This window comes from Apis mellifera, linkage group LG12 (assembly GCF_003254395.2).
Source record: "Apis mellifera strain DH4 linkage group LG12, Amel_HAv3.1, whole genome shotgun sequence".
Lineage (NCBI taxonomy): Eukaryota > Metazoa > Arthropoda > Insecta > Hymenoptera > Apidae > Apis > Apis mellifera.
The window spans coordinates 10,802,129-10,819,709 of NC_037649.1; the positions used below are offsets into that span (position 1 = coordinate 10,802,129).

Consider the following 17,581-nt stretch of genomic DNA (forward strand, 5'->3'; position numbering starts at 1 on the left):
TATTATATATATGTATATTTCAACGCACGTGGATTAATCGGTCGTATAATAAAGGTAACGGTGCTCTATTTTACTCTGTCGAATACGAAGTGACACGATACCCGGCTTCCGTTCCGTGCGACCGCGTTTCAATATATTCGTAAATGACACTGGCCTTAACTTCGCACGTATATACGTGGGTGCGTCCTCTCTCTGTTCTCCAGTTACTCTTTCTTCCTCTTTCCCTCTTTCTTTCTCTTTCTCCCTTTGTCTTTTCCTCCCTTTCGTTCTCCACTACCCCTTTCTCGGTTTTTGCCGGGCGTTTCGATCAACGTTGCGATCGCGTCGAATGCGCGACGATCAATGGGGCATAAATGCGCGTTGAAACAGAGAGATTCTCGTCCGAGTTTTCCGTACACCTATCGGAAGCGCGAACGCAAATACGGGAATACGGAAGAGAAAACACACACGTCTAAGAGCAGCGTGCTACGCTGACGGCGGTTATATCGGCCAGGATATCTATCCAGAACGCGCGCTGGGAACACTGATATTATTTTTATAACAACGCGGTGCGCGGCCGTCCTAGGCCGCGCCCAATATACCCCCACCCTCGACTAGGTTCCCTCCCCTCCACTAACTGTTTCTCCCTCCCCAGTTCAAGGGGAAGCTTCGCTCGTTCGTCCCCACCAAAGACACAGCATCGTACCGGCGTGTGAGACTCGAGAGAAGGGTGAATAGGAAAAAGTTCTCGACTATCCTGCGTGGGTATATCAAAGCCGGAACATTTTCTTCGCGTGAACACCATGTTGCTTCGATCGTTTTTTCCATCGCCATATTTAACACGAATTCTCCACTTTGAATAAAGGTACATCCGATATATTCCACCGAATTATTAAGCGAGTATTCGTTCTATCCGTATTATACCATGATTGGTGCACCACGTTGCTCGTGTACAGAGGCGCCATCTGATGGACGCCGGTAAATACTAAAAGTTATTTTTCCACTAAAAGTTGTCGCTCCATTCTCATTCTCCTTTATTTATGACAATTTTGCGAACAATGTAAAGCTATTAGAGGAGATAAAAGTCGTATCGAACTAATATTTTTTTCCAATATTCTTTACATTATCACGTGCTTTTTCATATACCTATTACGGTACATATATTTTTTCATTTATCAGAAAAATAAACAATTTAAATAAATATTAATATCAGATATGTAGAAATATAATTTAATAGGAAAATAAAAACAATTTAAAAAAAAGAAATTATAATCTAATAAAACTTGGAATTAGAAAATTTTCAATATTTGCTTCACTTGGTAAATAACTAAGAAATGTAACGCTTCACCCTTAGGCTCTACGGCACTTCAAGAGCACTTCTCTGATCAACTTGTAAGCTGAAAAGGGGGAGATTACAAGTGCCCAACCACCGTGACTTTTTAAAAGACATAGCTGTACGTACGTTATTTCACGTGCATTTGGCTTACGTTTCATTAGCGGATCGGTAAAGTACAGAAGAATCTATGCATGAAGTTTTACCGAACGTTGGAAGTAGAAAAAAGGGCAAAATCAATGAACAACAAAATACGGATTCCTAGTTCTCCGTGGAACCACAGGATTGATTCCGTTACGGAGGTCTCTTTGTTCGGCCAGGTAGAAAGGAAGGATTCGCCTTTCTTTTGTGCATGCCTGCAGGTATATGGGTGCAGGTCGATCATGGGTATTCGTGGCTTTTCTGCGCTCACGTTTCATCGTCATTATCTTTGGCAATGACGAGGGTGTTATCCTTGAACTAGATTTATCATTCACAGAATCATAGCTGGATAGCACTTGAATTTTTGATGCGTCCAAACGCCTGCCATAATTACGTTTCGTTATGCCCTTTCAACACTGAAAGCAATCCTGATACGCCCCTTGTTAAAATATACCTTTTATGCATCCTACGCATCAATTCATAACCATAAAGCAATTAAGATTTCGACAACAATTTTAATTGTCTATTCGTAATTCAATTTAATTCTATCTTAATTACCTCTTATTTCGTTAAATTCGTAAATTGAATTTGATTCTTGACGAAACATTGAGAATTTTCCCGTATATTTTTAAATATAGGAAAATTATCAATTATTTATCTTATACGATTCTAAACATAAGACATTTATACCTTTTGCAAAACATCTTTTGCACTTAAACGAATAACAATTCTAATTCTTCATTCGAATATATCGAAAAATTAACGAGAATACGGAATAATACGATATAAATAATATAAATATTTGAAGAATAAGAAATAAAAATGTAAAAATGAAAAAAAAAGAAATAATGTAATACAAGTGTCTTATAAATATCCCGAAATATAAACATAATTATTCGTGCAATGACCTAGCATCGAAATAGTTATGCATAACATCATAATTTTTGAGACAAGTTCTACTTGGGATTTTGATTTAAATGGCACACCTGTACACAACTTGTGCCATGATCTACCAGAAGAAAACAAATGATGATTACAAATCACCGAATTACGCAAAGGGGTTAGAGAATGAAAAAAAGAAAAAAAAAAGAAAAAGAAAAAAGAAAGAAAGAAAGAAAGAATAGAACTTGGTGAGGGGAGTGGTCGCAACCGAAGAAACGTTGATCCATTATAAACAAGTGGACAAACCGTTATTATAATACCGGATCGAACTTGAATTTTGAGTACGCTGTATGGTGGTTTCACTATGAATTTTTATTACACGAGGTAACTTACAACAAGTGATAGAAATATTCTTCCTTTCCAAAAAAATCCAATTCAGTTCATCTCTTCGAAACAATTCCGTTTATAAATAAAATTTTATCCATTTTTCGAAATCGTACAATTTTTATATTAAAATAATTCATTCACCTAAATGTTTTCACGATCTCGTTTCACGACGATAGAAAAAAATGACGTCGTTTTAAAACCAACGTGTGTACTTTTTTTTTTTTTTCACCTAGTCTCCATTAACTAATTCGTTAAATCGATCGATCAATCAATTATCCTGTTCAAACGCAAATTCACATCGGTTTCTTGGAACCATCCTATACGATTCGTAATTACATTTTTCCTTCACTGTCCTACCAAATTGTTACTATAGTTTGCCACTTGCAGATTCGATATTACATAAAACGTGTTTCTCAATGCGACAAAAATAGATCGAAGCAACAAGGAAACAACGAAATACACCTTTCGTAACACACTTTAACAATCACTACATAAATTTTCTTGTTTAAATTGATAATAGAAAATTCAATAAACATCAATTTATATAAGAAACGTCATCGAACTCGTCATTCATATAGGAAACGAAAAATACAGGCTTTATCGTGAACCTTATGGCGGCTCTTTGTTCTTCCGCGTAACGATGATTGGGATAGGTTAAGGCGGTGTTTAAAGATAATTAATAGTTGCACGGCTCGTAAATATCGGTATCAATGAAGCGTGGCCAGAGCGTGCTGTAAACAACCGCGTAAAAATTAGCTGGGATCTGGAATTTTCTCCTTCTATGGAATCGTTCTATCTTGATTACAATTGGAAAAAAATAAATAAACAAATAAATAACGTTTCTTAATCTTTGGAACGATGGATGATCGAAATGTTTAAATTATTGGGTTCAAGTGAACGGTATATATAGGTTGTTTTTCTCGACCGATTACGTGAACGGGATGATAAACGAATGTCCAAACATAATTACTCGGCCCCCGTTATCAACGTAATTTCGAACGGCAATGTCATCCACGTGATTCCATAAAATCGTGGAGTGGGTAGTTTAATAACTGGGACGGCCGTGGAAACGAGCGATCCGAGACGAAGGGAACGAACGAGAGCGGCTTTTACCCCTCCAGGGTGGATCACCCGATGGAAGGAAAGCAAGGAGGAGCGGCGTAATTCGGGCCAGGAGGAAAGGGTCCTCTAAGGGGAGTATAGAAGACGACGGGTGTACAGGGGGGGAGAGGGGAGAGTTTAGGTGGGGACAGAGAGGGTAAAGGGGGGAAGAGAGAGAGGGAAAGAGAAATGCGAGGGTGCGTAAGGGTGGCGGATCCCTGGAATCAATAGTGGCCACGCACCCTTGAAGAATTTTCGCACCAGGAGCCCGGATGTCTCAGGACAAGCTGGGAAAGCTTTCAAAGCTGCTGCTATCAAATACTGTTTTACTGGTAAAGAAAATCCAATGGAAAGGGAATATTATTTAGTGATAAAAAGTTGCTACGGCAGATTTGTTCGATATATCGAGTAATCGAGGATAAATTAAATTTTCTAACTAACTCTGTTCAACTGTATGAGTATAATAAAATGTTACGATGAAATAATTAATTATTTAATTAGCCTTACGAGAATTTATAATAGTGAAAATTCAATCGATTTAACGATTTGTAAATTTCTCTGTTAACAAACGAACGTGTGAAAGAATTCGCGATCGTTGGATTCGCAAGTTTTTGCTCGGTGTGGAGGAAAAGAACCGAAATCAATAATCTTACGACGATGGGATTAAATTTAACGCGCTTAACATAAATGCATAGAAACGAATTATACGCTTTAACTTGTATTCCGTTTAACTCTTCGTTACGTTATTATTTCGTTAAACTAATTAAAATTTTACACGATAATTAAATATTAAAATAAATAATTAAAATAGTTTTAAAAAAATATACATATATATGTATTTCTCCTTTTTTTTTTTTTTTCGTGAAAATACTTTTCACGTAAAACTTTTAGTGGAAGGAAATATGTGTCTTACAGGTCAGTGAGCAAAGTAGAAAGGCTGGGAAAAGTGACTCACCTCCAACCACTGCCAACTTGGCCAACTGAAGATTCTGGTAGGGCGTCGCCGCTACCCCTAAAACAAGGAAATGGGAAGCTGTAAGATAGGTAAGGATACAGGATAATAAGGATATAATTTAGGATAAGATATACAATTAGGATACACATTAAGGATAAGGATAATCTTATTTTCGTTAATATATCGTTTCCTCATATGAACGAGTTAAAGTTTAAAAATTATAAATTATATATAAATTATAATATTCTTGTTTTAACGCCACATTGTTACAATTGCACGCTTAAAGTACATCAAAATAGCTTGGAAATTCAATGATCGATTTCTTTTTCTCGTTGAATAATTGCTTCGCGGTTTCGCTTTCCCTTCTAAAATATATAAGAAGGATATATATTTCCCTTCTTTTTTCTTTGAACGTCTCGCAACTTTCGATTCGTCTTTTCGCTTCTCTCCGTTCCTTTCTTGTAGATATATAGAAAAAAATGAAATGTCTATGACGTAAGGAAGGCGGAGCGACATTGACAAGAAGAAAAAAAAAGTTTGGTACCGCGGATAATTGGAGGCCTTCGCGACATGCATATTAATCGGAGTGTATCTGTAAGAGGACGAAAAAAGAATTAATAATAACCGCGTCGCCGAGATACCGATCTGACCGGTCGGTTGGCCAGGTGCAGTGTCTTCCGTGATCCGTGCATATTCTTGGGGGTTTCTTTTTCACGGCATCCTTTTGCCTTGGTCACGCCAATTAAGAGGCATCGCCGTTAAAATCACCTTTATGCCATCCCCGTGCCCGGCTACTGTGCCAACTTTCAATTTGTCAAGAATCGAATCCCCTCCGATACGATATTCTCGCTTTCGTTTCACGTTCCGTCCCAACATTTTTATTCCTTCAATTTTTCCATAATTCCGTCGTTTCTACGGAATTATTCCAACGAATTATCCTGGCTGCGCGTTCTTCTCGCTGCGTGTTTTCGATCGATCGAAACGAGTCGAAATGGAAAATCGGGAAAATCGACGAATTTCATTTCCGTGACTCGAAAATACGTTCCACGAAAATGAATTCGATTCCGGTAGAAGAGTTGGAGATTAAGGGATTGGGCGTGTCTCGGGGCGGCAGCTGCATTCGGCAACAAAAATCGCATCTTCCGCAACATCGTCCAAGATTTTACGATCGGCTGTTCTGCTTGTAACGCCTTAAAGCGGAACCATTGACGTTGGAACGGCGAGAAAGTTGAAACGGGCGCGAGGGGAAGTGAAAACAGAGGAGAAACACGGGGCGCGTATATATACACCGAGAGGGGTATATAACAATTATTGCACGTCAGCGTGCCTCAATTTCGAGATAATTAACCGAGGCCCTTTACACCTGCGGATTGTGCCAAGTCTGTACACGCGCATACCCGTGTAATTTTCTTTTTTTCACCGTGACGATCTCTGCTCATCTCTGGATCTACCGGTGATAAGGAATCATGCGATGAAAACGGCCGGCCGTAAAAAAGAAGAAGAAAAAGGAAGAAGAAAAAAAAAGCAACCCTAACCGCCTCCACTTTTTTGCTTGAAAAAGAAAAAGCCATCGTCACGGGGCGAGACTGTCGTGTGCATCTTGACTTAATGTTCTTACGTGCCCTTCTCTTTCACGATGATTAATAGGTATTAACAAGGGGAACGACCTGCATCAACATTCGAGATAAAACCGTGCAAGATTTAATATCCTGAAAAAAGCATAATTCACTCGTAGGCCAGCCTGTTTTAATCGCGGCATTGCAGATTTTATTATCCACGTCCCACCCCATTTCGGGAATATTAATTGAGATCGAAAACGGCTGTTTTACTTTTAAACGTGTAAATCGCTCGTCGTTTATTAAAAAAAAAGAAAAAAAAAAATGCCCAATCACGATTTACAATTCGAAACGAATACGTAAAATATATATGTATAGAGCATTGTCGAAAGACATGTTCGAATTAGTCGGCAATTTTCATTAGACGAGCAATTGGATGATTAATAGGTTCGTAAGAGGGTGATAATTACATTTTCGTTTCCGGCATATTACTTGAGAAGGTAAATTACTTTCCGCGACTGACAGCCCGAAGCAGCTGATCGGTAATTTCGATTGAAACTTCTTGCCTTAAAGCATCCTTCCACGCAAATTTCTACGTATTTATCATCACTTCAATTTTTACGATACAATATCGTAGACTCGATTAGAAAAATATTAAATGATGGAAAATATCGATTTTACGAATTCTCAAAAAAAAAAAAAAGATCCATTTCGAGAAAAAAGAAAGAATTAAACGACTTGAAAATGTATCACGTTCGGTTTGCACCGAATGTGAAAACGAACACGGAATTTGTTTCAACCGGATGTCTATTTGTAAAATAATTTTAGAGAGATAACCGGCCGAGGGAAGCCGCGTTAGTTTCTTGTGTGAACGCAGCTGCACGAGGGCGCGTATCGAGCTTCTCCTCATCAGGATATCGTCCCTCGAGGCTCGTAGGAAGATACTTTAAGCAAACATCGGAAGGAACGGATCCTACCGGGCGGGTCCGTTGCATCGTTTTGTTTTTTACTCTTCCGACGTACGAAGCCACTAGTAGTTGCTTCTTACAGAAAGATCTCTGCAACTGAACTCGAGGAAAGCGAGGAGAGGAGAGAAAAAGGCGATGATCCAGTTTTATCAATCAGTTTATCGCGCGAGGAATTTTCTAGGATAGGAAAAAGAAAAAAATTCGAAATTTGTAAAAAAAAAAAGGAATTCGAGCGATGCAAAAGTTTAAAAACATCTGGATCGAAATTGGATTAATTCGGTGGCTCGATTTCGAACGTGGAAGAAAGTTGGTTAAGTCTGCCCTGACGAATGGCGCTTGCGTGGTGCGCCGATTGCATTCGACATGGATGCAACAAGTGCAGGAAGGGCATTACAAACCCACCCTACTGCTCGTAACGAGGCTAATTCAACCAAGGATTAACACTTTCGCCGTCAGACCCCGAGTTTTTACTTTCATTCATGCCGTCTTGTTTCGATCTACATGATTCTTGTTCTAATAAACATATGTTTCGAAGCATCGGTGCAACGATGTAAGAAAATCATTATTGAAAGCATTTATTAAATTGTATCTTATAAAATATATAAATATATATACAACATTTTACATATAAATATCAATACACGATTAGGCCATTTCCTAATATTACGAAATTCTATTTAACAATATATATGAAAAGTAATAAGGGAAATAATTTGGAAAGAATTAACATTGTGTACATTCGAAACGTAACATTATGTCACATTGTCACGTTGCATGCTCTCTACTCTAATTTGCAGATTCGCGTTCTATTTCTTTAACTGGGGGAAGAGCCACTCGTGCAAATAAGCTGATCCCGGTAATTTAATTAATTAAACGTATTATTTCGATATACCGTTGCATTAATCTCCGCAGTGTGAGATGTCCCTCGTATATAATAATCGCGTTTGAAATGCACACACGCACCACCGTCGCGTCCCTTCGCCCTGGTAAAAAAGAAAAAGGGAAAAGAAAAAGAAAAAAAAAAAGAAAAAGTATCAACAACATGGAGAGACTCGAGTTGCGCCTGCGTGCCGAGGCAGCCGGCTGTGCATTGACGCAACAAGTGCATGCAAGATGCACCGCGACCCAGAGGGGGTGGGGTGGGATGTCGGCCTGCGAGGGGGAGAGGGCAACGGGGTTGGGTGGGAGGTGGTGAGTGGAGGAAGGTGGGGAGACGAAAGGGGTGGAGGGCGAGGAGAGGAAGGAATTAAATGCAAGGCGAGGGAGGGGGCACACCACCGGAGAAGGGCACGAGGTTGGCACGCGCCGAGTGCAACGATTCACTCGAGCAGGGAGGGAGAGAGAAATGCAGAGAGAGAGAGGAGGGGGAGGGGGAGAGGGAGAGAGGGAGAAGGTGAAGAGGGAAGAGTGCAACGCGTCGAACGGAAAGATGATGCATCCTCGGCCGACTCCCGTGCCAGTTTTTTTCCCCACGCATCCACGGTGCGAACATTTGTTTGCGGTTTATGAAATCGAGGGGACAAGTGATATAGAGAAACGGCGGCACTTGGGGAATACAGGAAATGCAAACAAAGTGCATTCACTCACGGTCGGGTCAGCACCGGCTGCAGGGGTCTAACTTACCCCTATGCACCCTTCCTATCGTACAACCTGACTGACTTGATACGAGGTGCGAGGTGCAGTGGCCTTGTTATGCAAATGGGAAAAGTGCAGTTCCGTGAGTGCAAGTGGAAAAACGTGCGTTCACGTGCGCTGCGTGTTGCGTAATAATGCACTTGACACTCGAATCTTTTGTAGCGTAAAATATATATATATATATAGAGAGAGAGAAGGATTATTTTCATTCGTCGAATTCTGGATTAAAATGGATTAGGATCGTATTATTGGTATTCGATGTTTCGTTCTTCTTTAGGAGAAAGAGAAAGAATAGTCGGATGCAGGTACGTTTTTACGAGGAAATCGAACGCGATTGCATTGCATTACAAGCCGGTTTACCGCAACGCAAGTTTGCATATGACAATCGAACGGGCTACGATGCACGTGCCAACATTATGCGGATGCACCGCAAAGTGCATTTCCTTTCATCGGATCTAAAATAGCTTTTGCGGTCGTGGAATTAAGCATGTGCATGAATTCCGAATCTTGGGAGCAGCTACACAAAAAGTATTGAAAGCCACACAGATGTGACAACGAAACAATTTAAAAATAATTCATTCGAGTGCAATCGAAACGAAATGCATTTTGCGAAAACTTTTTTGCATCGCGTTTGTTCGAAGATAAATAGACGACGATGACAAAGAGAGCGGTCTTAGATGTGGAGATAAAAGTGGCGAAAATAGAAGAGAGATAGAATCGTAGGCCGATATAATTGGCATTATTCGTTATTCGAATTTTCCATTCGGTTCTCACACTCGCGAAGCTAGAGAGTAGAACGTCACACATTGGCGAGCTTAACACAAAGAGGCCGATAGAGCCAGTTAAAGGAAATAGAATCAGAAACGCGGTGGATCCCATGGAATTATTGTAAGGATTCGTAAGGGGTGAGACCCCTCAGGCCTTAAACTAGTTTCCGCTCGTACCAGTTCGTCTCTCCTCACCATCTTCCTTTTTCTTTCTCCATCTTTTCTCGTCCTTTCTTCTTCGTGTCACTGTAGCCATCGTACAAGAGTGCTTTACATTTGAAACATATCGGCTTATATGGAAATGAATGTTTAGCCATGCATCGGTCTTAAACATCAAAAATGGGAGGCCAACACTCGCTGCTGGAAGCTGATACGCGAGTTTTTCGAGCAGCGTAAAGAGGACAACTCGGAAGTGATACTCGTCCCTCTGAATTGCCGATCTCTCTATTGTCCACCGACCATCTCCCCGCCTAATCTCTTTGCTAACTATCATGAAAAAAGATTTCGTTTATTACAACCGTTATATTCGTCACCCTAATTTAACCCTTTACCTGCGACGAGCCCCAAAACAAAACCACTCGTTGCATATGCATCGCATCCCGTATTTACATTTATTCAACGTGTATTAGAGGCGTTAAATTTCCCATCAGATTTCATCTTTTCTTTTACAAACAATCGACATTTCATCGGAAATATTTTAATTATCCGTTTATATTCTTTACAGAGGAGGATCATAAATAGACGATCCGTATTTTAGATATATTTTTTTATACGATAATAAATATCATCGCTTCGTTATTAAAATTAAAAATAACTCGATTCGAAATTGTTTCGCCACATACAACGTAAATCTGCACGATACACGATTAATTTTTATTCCATTCCATTACGAAGAAATTTTAATTTCCAATAATTGCCGCTGTTAAACGTGAAAATTTCGTTCTCATTTTATGCGATATCAATGCAGAGAGACAGGCAAATTAAAAGTTCTCGCACGTACGTCTCATTACACATTGCACGTTGCGTTTAATCGATCTTATCTCATGCCGAGTATCATTACGACCGGTAACAAATTCTCGGTTTATACCTTTGCACGTTCCTATCGTCAATAAGGTTTCTTGTGGCAAGAGAAATCGGCGGTATGAGTAACCGAGAAGAGAAACAGAGAAAGGAACGAGGTTGGGGGATGGTGAAATAACAGATTGCAGTTGTGGCACGAGCGAGCAGCCTGGGCTCAGCTCGGCGCTCGTAAGGAGAAGGCAGGTGCCACATTTTTTTCGAACGCCTGCTTCACCATCGAGGCTCGATGTGCAGAGGCTCCCAAACAAATTTCTAGTAGAATCTCGAAAAAGTTTTCGAACAAAAAAATCGTAACCTTAATTAACGGTAATTAATAATAGACGAAACGAGCCTTTTTACGACGATATTGTAATTATGAGTTAAATTCGGACGCTCATAGATACGAAGAATAAAACGAAAATCGACGAATAAAAATTTATTGGTTTCAAAGTAACCGATATTCAACGATATAAAAGCCTATATAAGAAATAAAAATTCAACAAGATATAAGGACAATTTAATTCTAATTTGCATAACGATTTATCGATGTAAACTTTAATCGAGAAAATTGTTTATTATGTAGCGCGTGTAACAAAAAGTGCAATCTGCATATAATAGTGATCGATACGTACCAGTGATCCATATGTGCGCGATATGTTGCGGCAGCATGCGAAAAAACAGTGCAAATGTAATTTGTATTCTACGAATTGGCATGCATAGATAAAGAACGATATTACTAAAAATTGCAACGTTTATGCTATGTATCGCTATCCATCGAGCCAATGGAAACAATTTTGCGAGAAATTTAAACAATTGAGAATCAGATTTTTTTTTGGGGGGACAAATTTTTATCGAGAGAAATAATTGATCGTGTTTGTTTATTTCGCGAAGTGCGATTCCTTTGTATCCGACAAAATTATTCAAAATTCTATGACAAGAATGAGTTCCACTGTGGATAATCCTCGACGATTTTTGCTTGGACACGTTCGGCACGAGTTCAAACTCTCGTGTTTGCGCGCTCGCACGCATTTACTCGCGTGCGGCCAATTATGCACCTCGTTATGCCAGCATTACGCGTGATCTCTCTTTTGATCGAGAAATTGCCTAGGGTTAATAACCCCTGCTGAAGTTTGTGTAAGCGATTACATAAAATTTTTCGAAGACAAATGGACTATTAACACGTAAGAACAAGTTTGCTCACTGCTGGGACTTGACGAGTTGAATAACTTTTTGGATATATATTTGATACATAATGTATGTGTAAGTAAGTGTAATTCGGCAGGCGTTTCCTGTATGCTTAGCAAATTTATGATCGTTTAAAGAATGGCGGTTAACAATATTCACCGGCCGAGTAAGTTTTAATTATAACAGCAGTACGATGCCTCGTGGCTAATTTATTTAATAAGTATATATTTGCATACAAAGTAGTCTAATATGCGTATAAAGCAAAGCTTCTTATCGCCAAAATATTTAATCGAGAATATTGTTGATCAATCAAGTAACGAATACTGTAGGATTGTTAAGAGGAGTTTAATTTGTAATTAATAAGATTGCGTAGCATAAACATCACACATGATTCTACGTGAAAAAATTCAAAACTCACCGTTTCTTAGGTCCACTGGCTACAGATGGCTCCACAACAAGGGCTGATCCGAGATACGTATATCCTAAAACAGACAAAAAAAAAACAAATGTTTACCGATCGTTAATTAACATCGTTATTCTCGAAAGATATTTTCAAATTTAGCAGTATATTTTACATATTGCAAAAAAAAAAAATTAAAAAAGCACAGAAACTCGAAGGTAACATAACCTCCTAATCTATAGGTACGGTTAAAATTTTCTCATAGCATCGTGAAAATAATAGAATTGGGTCAACACGAACAACCTGTTAGCTATGGTTCGTTTAAAATCTAACTCCGGTCTAACAACGACTGATGGGAGATTTTCTCATGGAAAAATATACGGAACACCGGTTTCGAAAAGTAGAATTTGGCGGTTGCTTCCGGGTTTTGATTTGCACATGTAAAAATTGCTGCAACTGATCTAAAACTATCACGTATCTTACTCATATTCTAATCAGGATCAAGAGGTTATGTGAACGTATCCGTGGTCAGAATCTCGTGCTAGCGAATTTTTCGACACGGTCCGAGGGTCTGAACATACATATACATGCATACACAAATATTTCCTTTCCTAGGCGCCAGGTGTCTTCTACCAGTTAGACCCATCTAATTTTCTCTAACCAGTTCCTCTTTCTAAGTGTATATATTACAAAAAATTTACGAAACCGTTTTTGTCCACTATCCAAAATGACCGTTTTCATTTACCCTATATGTAAAATCGAACGTTGATCACATAAAAAAAAAACAATTTTTATCATTTTCACGATTTAAAGTTTTAGTCGACGATTAATTTTCTATGCGTACTCTGCTTAATAACTAGATGCGCGCGCATATCTTTCGAAAATAGTCAGTTACGTCGGTTAACGCATCGATGACGAGGTGTTTGTAGGTTACTTGTGTTTCGATTTAATAATAAACTTTATTTAATTTATTCTATTGTTCTAATATTAATCAATGTTAAAAGTGTTCTGAAGGAAGTAAGGGAAGGAAGAAGTGTTTTCAGTGTTCAGTTCGATTCGATAGTGAAAATATTCTTTGTTTCGTAAAGCAAGGTCGTCGTAAGGATGTAAACATAATTTTGTCGGTAAGAGTCAAGACTTCTAAATATAATCCACGCAATACACTTTTTTTTGTTTTTTTGTTTCGAAAAGAAATGTATTGAAATATTTTATTTAGTTTTATTTTCGAGACTGTGTAATTTCATAACCTAAATTATAGTTACATATGCGAATTATTAACTCAAAGAGTCATTAATGAATAATTTTTACTTCTATTCTTGATAATGATTAGAAATAGGTTAATTGTAGTGATTCGAAAAATTATTATAAGAAAAATATGTCCGTGAAAATGTATTCTTATTTATATAAGGTATATTTAGTTGAAAAAGTAATGACTATGTGTTTTATATTGTTATTAGAAAATGAAAAAAGAAGATATAAAGATAGAGAAAACGAAACCATAAGATTTGAAATATGATGATTAATGGAATGATCGAATTGCCCTTCGAAATGGAGTTACTAATAAAGTAAGTAAAAATGACATTTCGTTTTACAATTAACTTACAAGTAATGATTAGTATAAAATTTAAAAAGCAATACACGTTATTATATATTTTGATATCCAAACTGTGGTTTACGGTACACGCAATGGCATATACGTAATAAAACGTATTATATTTGAAGTAGATTTTTGGATTTTTTACATACTTTATAAGTTAGAGAGAAAACGTTTGATTCGACAAGTTATTTAGAAGTCGTTCGAAAATGGAGAGGTTCTCTCCTGTTCACATATTAGTTACAGTCGGTTTGCGTCAAAAGTACTGGCAGGCTTCTTGATGCTCGTCACAGATCGTCGACGGACATCGATAACAATCTCGGCGCTTCGCATTTTCGTGCGCGGAGTGGTATTTTTTTGAATGAGCCGAGTCTGCTTCAGAAAAACCGGGTAGATCTCTGTTGCGGGGTACAATGGCGTGTGGCGAGTGGCGGAATTGTGTTCGCGAGGAGTCTATTAAATGCAGTAGAATGCTTGGTATATACAATGAGGGTATATAACATAACCTACCGGGTAGACTAGCTTGGGAATTCGAATGAATTAAAAATGCGTGTATTAAACGTAAAACGGTGAGAGGAAGACAGCGTTACGGTATCTTCTCCGAGTGCTTGAAAATGAAAAGAGGCAGAAACAGATAGGGAAAAAAAGAAAAGAAGGAAGTAACGCTTAAATGGCTACTTAGTATGGTCCCGTGTCAAGTCTCCCTTCGTCTTACCCTGTAGCAATAATATTCGTAAGTGTTTCCATGGATGAGTGTTTGGCCCGAGTACAACAGGTTTCATGCGAAAGCCAATTCGCGACAAGGTGAGAAGAGGAAGGAGGGGAGGTAGAGTTTGACGAGGTTTTAATTTGAATCTTATGCTGCGTTAAATTCGACGTTGCTTTTACGCTCGATTTCACTTGTTTGCCGTATAGAAGACTATTACCATGAATTACAATGTCAATCTTACCGACTTTAACGTATCTCTGTAATAATTACGATCATTTCGAAATTTACAATTTTAATATTTTTTTAAAGAAGATTCATATCTAATATTCGTATTAATATCGCTTCAATTTCTTTGAAGATATTTTTTGCTCTAAATATAAAAATTACTTTAATAAAATGAAACTTTTCGAGTTATCGATCGATGCAACTGTATTAGCTCTTATTATTTAGAATTAACAAATACGTGATTAAATCGAACGATGGATAATTGGCGTCAGGAAAACAGAGGGATTCGTCTCGAAAACGGGACACCCGTTATACGCCTAAAATATACCGGCATCTCGCATGGGGCGCGCTGCTAAGAAATGCAGAAACAGCAGTTGCTATGCTAGGTGGTACTCCCTACAAACACACGCATACTTGTATACGATACAACGCTGGAACCTCTCTCTCTCTTTCTTTCTAAGTACCGGTGAAATTCATGCATAAGAGAGACACACATAACGAGCACACTCCCATACATAGAGAAGGATACGCGCGTCTTGCCTAGTCACACACAGATTTTTCAGGGGTTTGCCCCACGTGTACACCGCGTGCTCCGTAGATCGGGCGTGTGTTCGTGGTGCACGAACACATCGGCGCACGAGGGAGTAGAGAGAGCAACTTAGAAGAAAAAAGGAGAAAGAGAGCGAGCGAGAGGAAGCGAAATAGCGAGAGAACGAGGGGTGTAGCCGTGGTGGTATTAGAACGGCAGCGAGAAGGGAGCAGAAAGGAGGGAGTGGAAATGAGATAGAGAAGGCAGCGTACGACGAGGGACGACAAAGTGAAAGAAAGAAGGAAAGAAAGAACGAGAGAGATAGAGACGGCGCGCGAGTGAAAAAGGACAGGGAAAGAAGACGAAATAGAGGGAGGGAGAGAGAGACAAGCTGTTTGAACTAAGCGTAGCCAGGGTCTAGAAGCAAGTTTTCGGATCGAGTCGGTGTATGTGGGTAAGAGAGTAGGTTAGCAGGCTCTCCCGAGGGAGAGAGTAATAGTAGATTGTCCTGTTGAACGAGCAGGATAGCAAGTGCCTTTATAGTGGGTCAGTACTAGCCGGCACCCGGCTAGCAAGCCTTCAAGGTCTCTTTAGTGCTCCTACCTCCTCCCTCCCGTTCCACCATCTTCACTGCTGTTGCCTACAACGAAAACTGCCAGGTAGGTGAAGCTGAAGCGAGCAAGAGCGAGCTTAGGAGAGCTATCCGGAGGTCGTCGCGCAACCCACCTAATATATATTCATTCTTTCTCTCTCTCCTTCCTTCCTTCTCCCTTCTTCTCTCGCTTACCTTCCCTTCTCGTTCCGTTTCTCTTCTTTGTCCCTCTTTCTTGATACACTTTACCGGTTCTTAACTCAAATCTCGTCAATTTCTGCCCGACGATGAACGGTTTCCAAAAAACGATCGCGTTCAAAAAAGACATTACGTTTCGTCGTTATCTTATACGTGAATGAGAATATTTCGACTTTGCTACGAGATGAGATAAAAATAAGAAAGAAGAAGATTGAGAAATTGCATATACATGCACGTATATACATACACGCGTACGAATCGTGGAATAAGAACGATCTTAAACTATCTCGAATTTTATCGGTTATCAACGTTTATTTATAACTCGTGTATTATTAATAGAATGCGTTCACTTCGATACCCGATAGCTTCATCGAGGTAGGTAACGTAAATCTCGTTATATCTGAGCTGCTAATACAGCGTTTTCATATCTCGGCACTCGATACACCAGAACGATTCTTCGGCGCGGACTGATTGTGGAATATATTCGTTCGACGAATACTACTTCGATAATTGCCGGAAGGGAGAGATGATCGATTTTAGACAGGCCATCTGAATTTCTGACTCTTCGAGTCTCGAAAAGTAACTTTAATTTAGTTAGAAACATCGTTACAACGATAAGGCGAGCCTTACAGGATGACATAACAGCGAAGAGTTTCTTGCGCCGGTTAAAGAGGAAGGGAGAAAGGAAGAAAAAAAGGGAAGAGAGATAGAGATAAAGAGAGCTAGAAAAAGAGGCGAGAGAGAGAGAGAGAGAGAGAGAGAGAGAACATCGGCTCCATGGGGAAGTAATAAAATATTTGGGTAGCGCAGAGCGGGAATGGGAATGGGAATGAGAACAGGTTCCTGTTGCGCATTCCAGGCCGATGCTGAATACCGATGCCTTGGACACGGCGGTTGGCACGGCTAGGTACATAAATTACTATTGAGTTACAACTCGCTAGTTCAGTCCCACGGAAATCGTTTACGAATTCGTGAATCACGGGTCAAAATCGTGTGCGGATCTATCGGTTAATTTGCCGATTAATATTTCCAACGAATTGATATTTTTCCATCTCTTCGAAAATCGCCAATAAATCACCCGATATTGTTCGTTGAAATTAATTCGTTTCGATAAATGTCGACGTAGATATCGACGATCGATCATCGAAAGGTAAATATCGCAATTAAATTTTTGCTTTGGAGATAAAAAACCGTTGCACATCGGTGTAAAGCTGGATTATTTCAGAATAAAGTTTGCACGATTCCAAATAAAAAATCTTCCGCATATACGAATTCGTAAAGAATCAGCACCGAATTGTATAGATCATTTAATACAAACGGTCACGTATTTTTTCATTGATCAAGATACTATTGAATATTACTTGAAATTTAACATGCATCTTTTCT

At 39.1% G+C, this 17,581-nt stretch overlaps 1 protein-coding gene and 1 long non-coding RNA gene across 3 annotated transcripts in view; one reads left to right on the forward strand and one right to left on the reverse strand.

Annotated features, from left to right (window-relative positions):
• LOC410398 (insulin-like growth factor 2 mRNA-binding protein 1) overlaps window positions 1-17,581 on the reverse strand; it is a 69,657-nt gene that overhangs the window by 42,275 nt on the left and 9,801 nt on the right. Inside the window, exons 1-2 of one of the 2 annotated variants that reach the window (XM_026444171.1) lie at window positions 16,193-16,340; window positions 12,367-12,430 (exon numbers count right to left, since the gene is read on the reverse strand). In XM_026444171.1, coding sequence (XP_026299956.1) covers window positions 12,367-12,430; window positions 16,193-16,325 — 197 coding nt within the window. In that variant the 5' untranslated portion in view covers window positions 16,326-16,340. Of the gene's footprint in view, window positions 1-12,366; window positions 12,431-16,192; window positions 16,341-17,581 lie in introns of those variants that run through there. The other variant, XM_026444170.1, reaches the window with a different exon arrangement.
• Window positions 29-4,976, forward strand: LOC113219146. The gene is made up of 3 exons (XR_003305817.1): window positions 29-844; window positions 1,334-1,433; window positions 4,739-4,976. It is a non-coding gene; the product is annotated as an uncharacterized LOC113219146 (long non-coding RNA).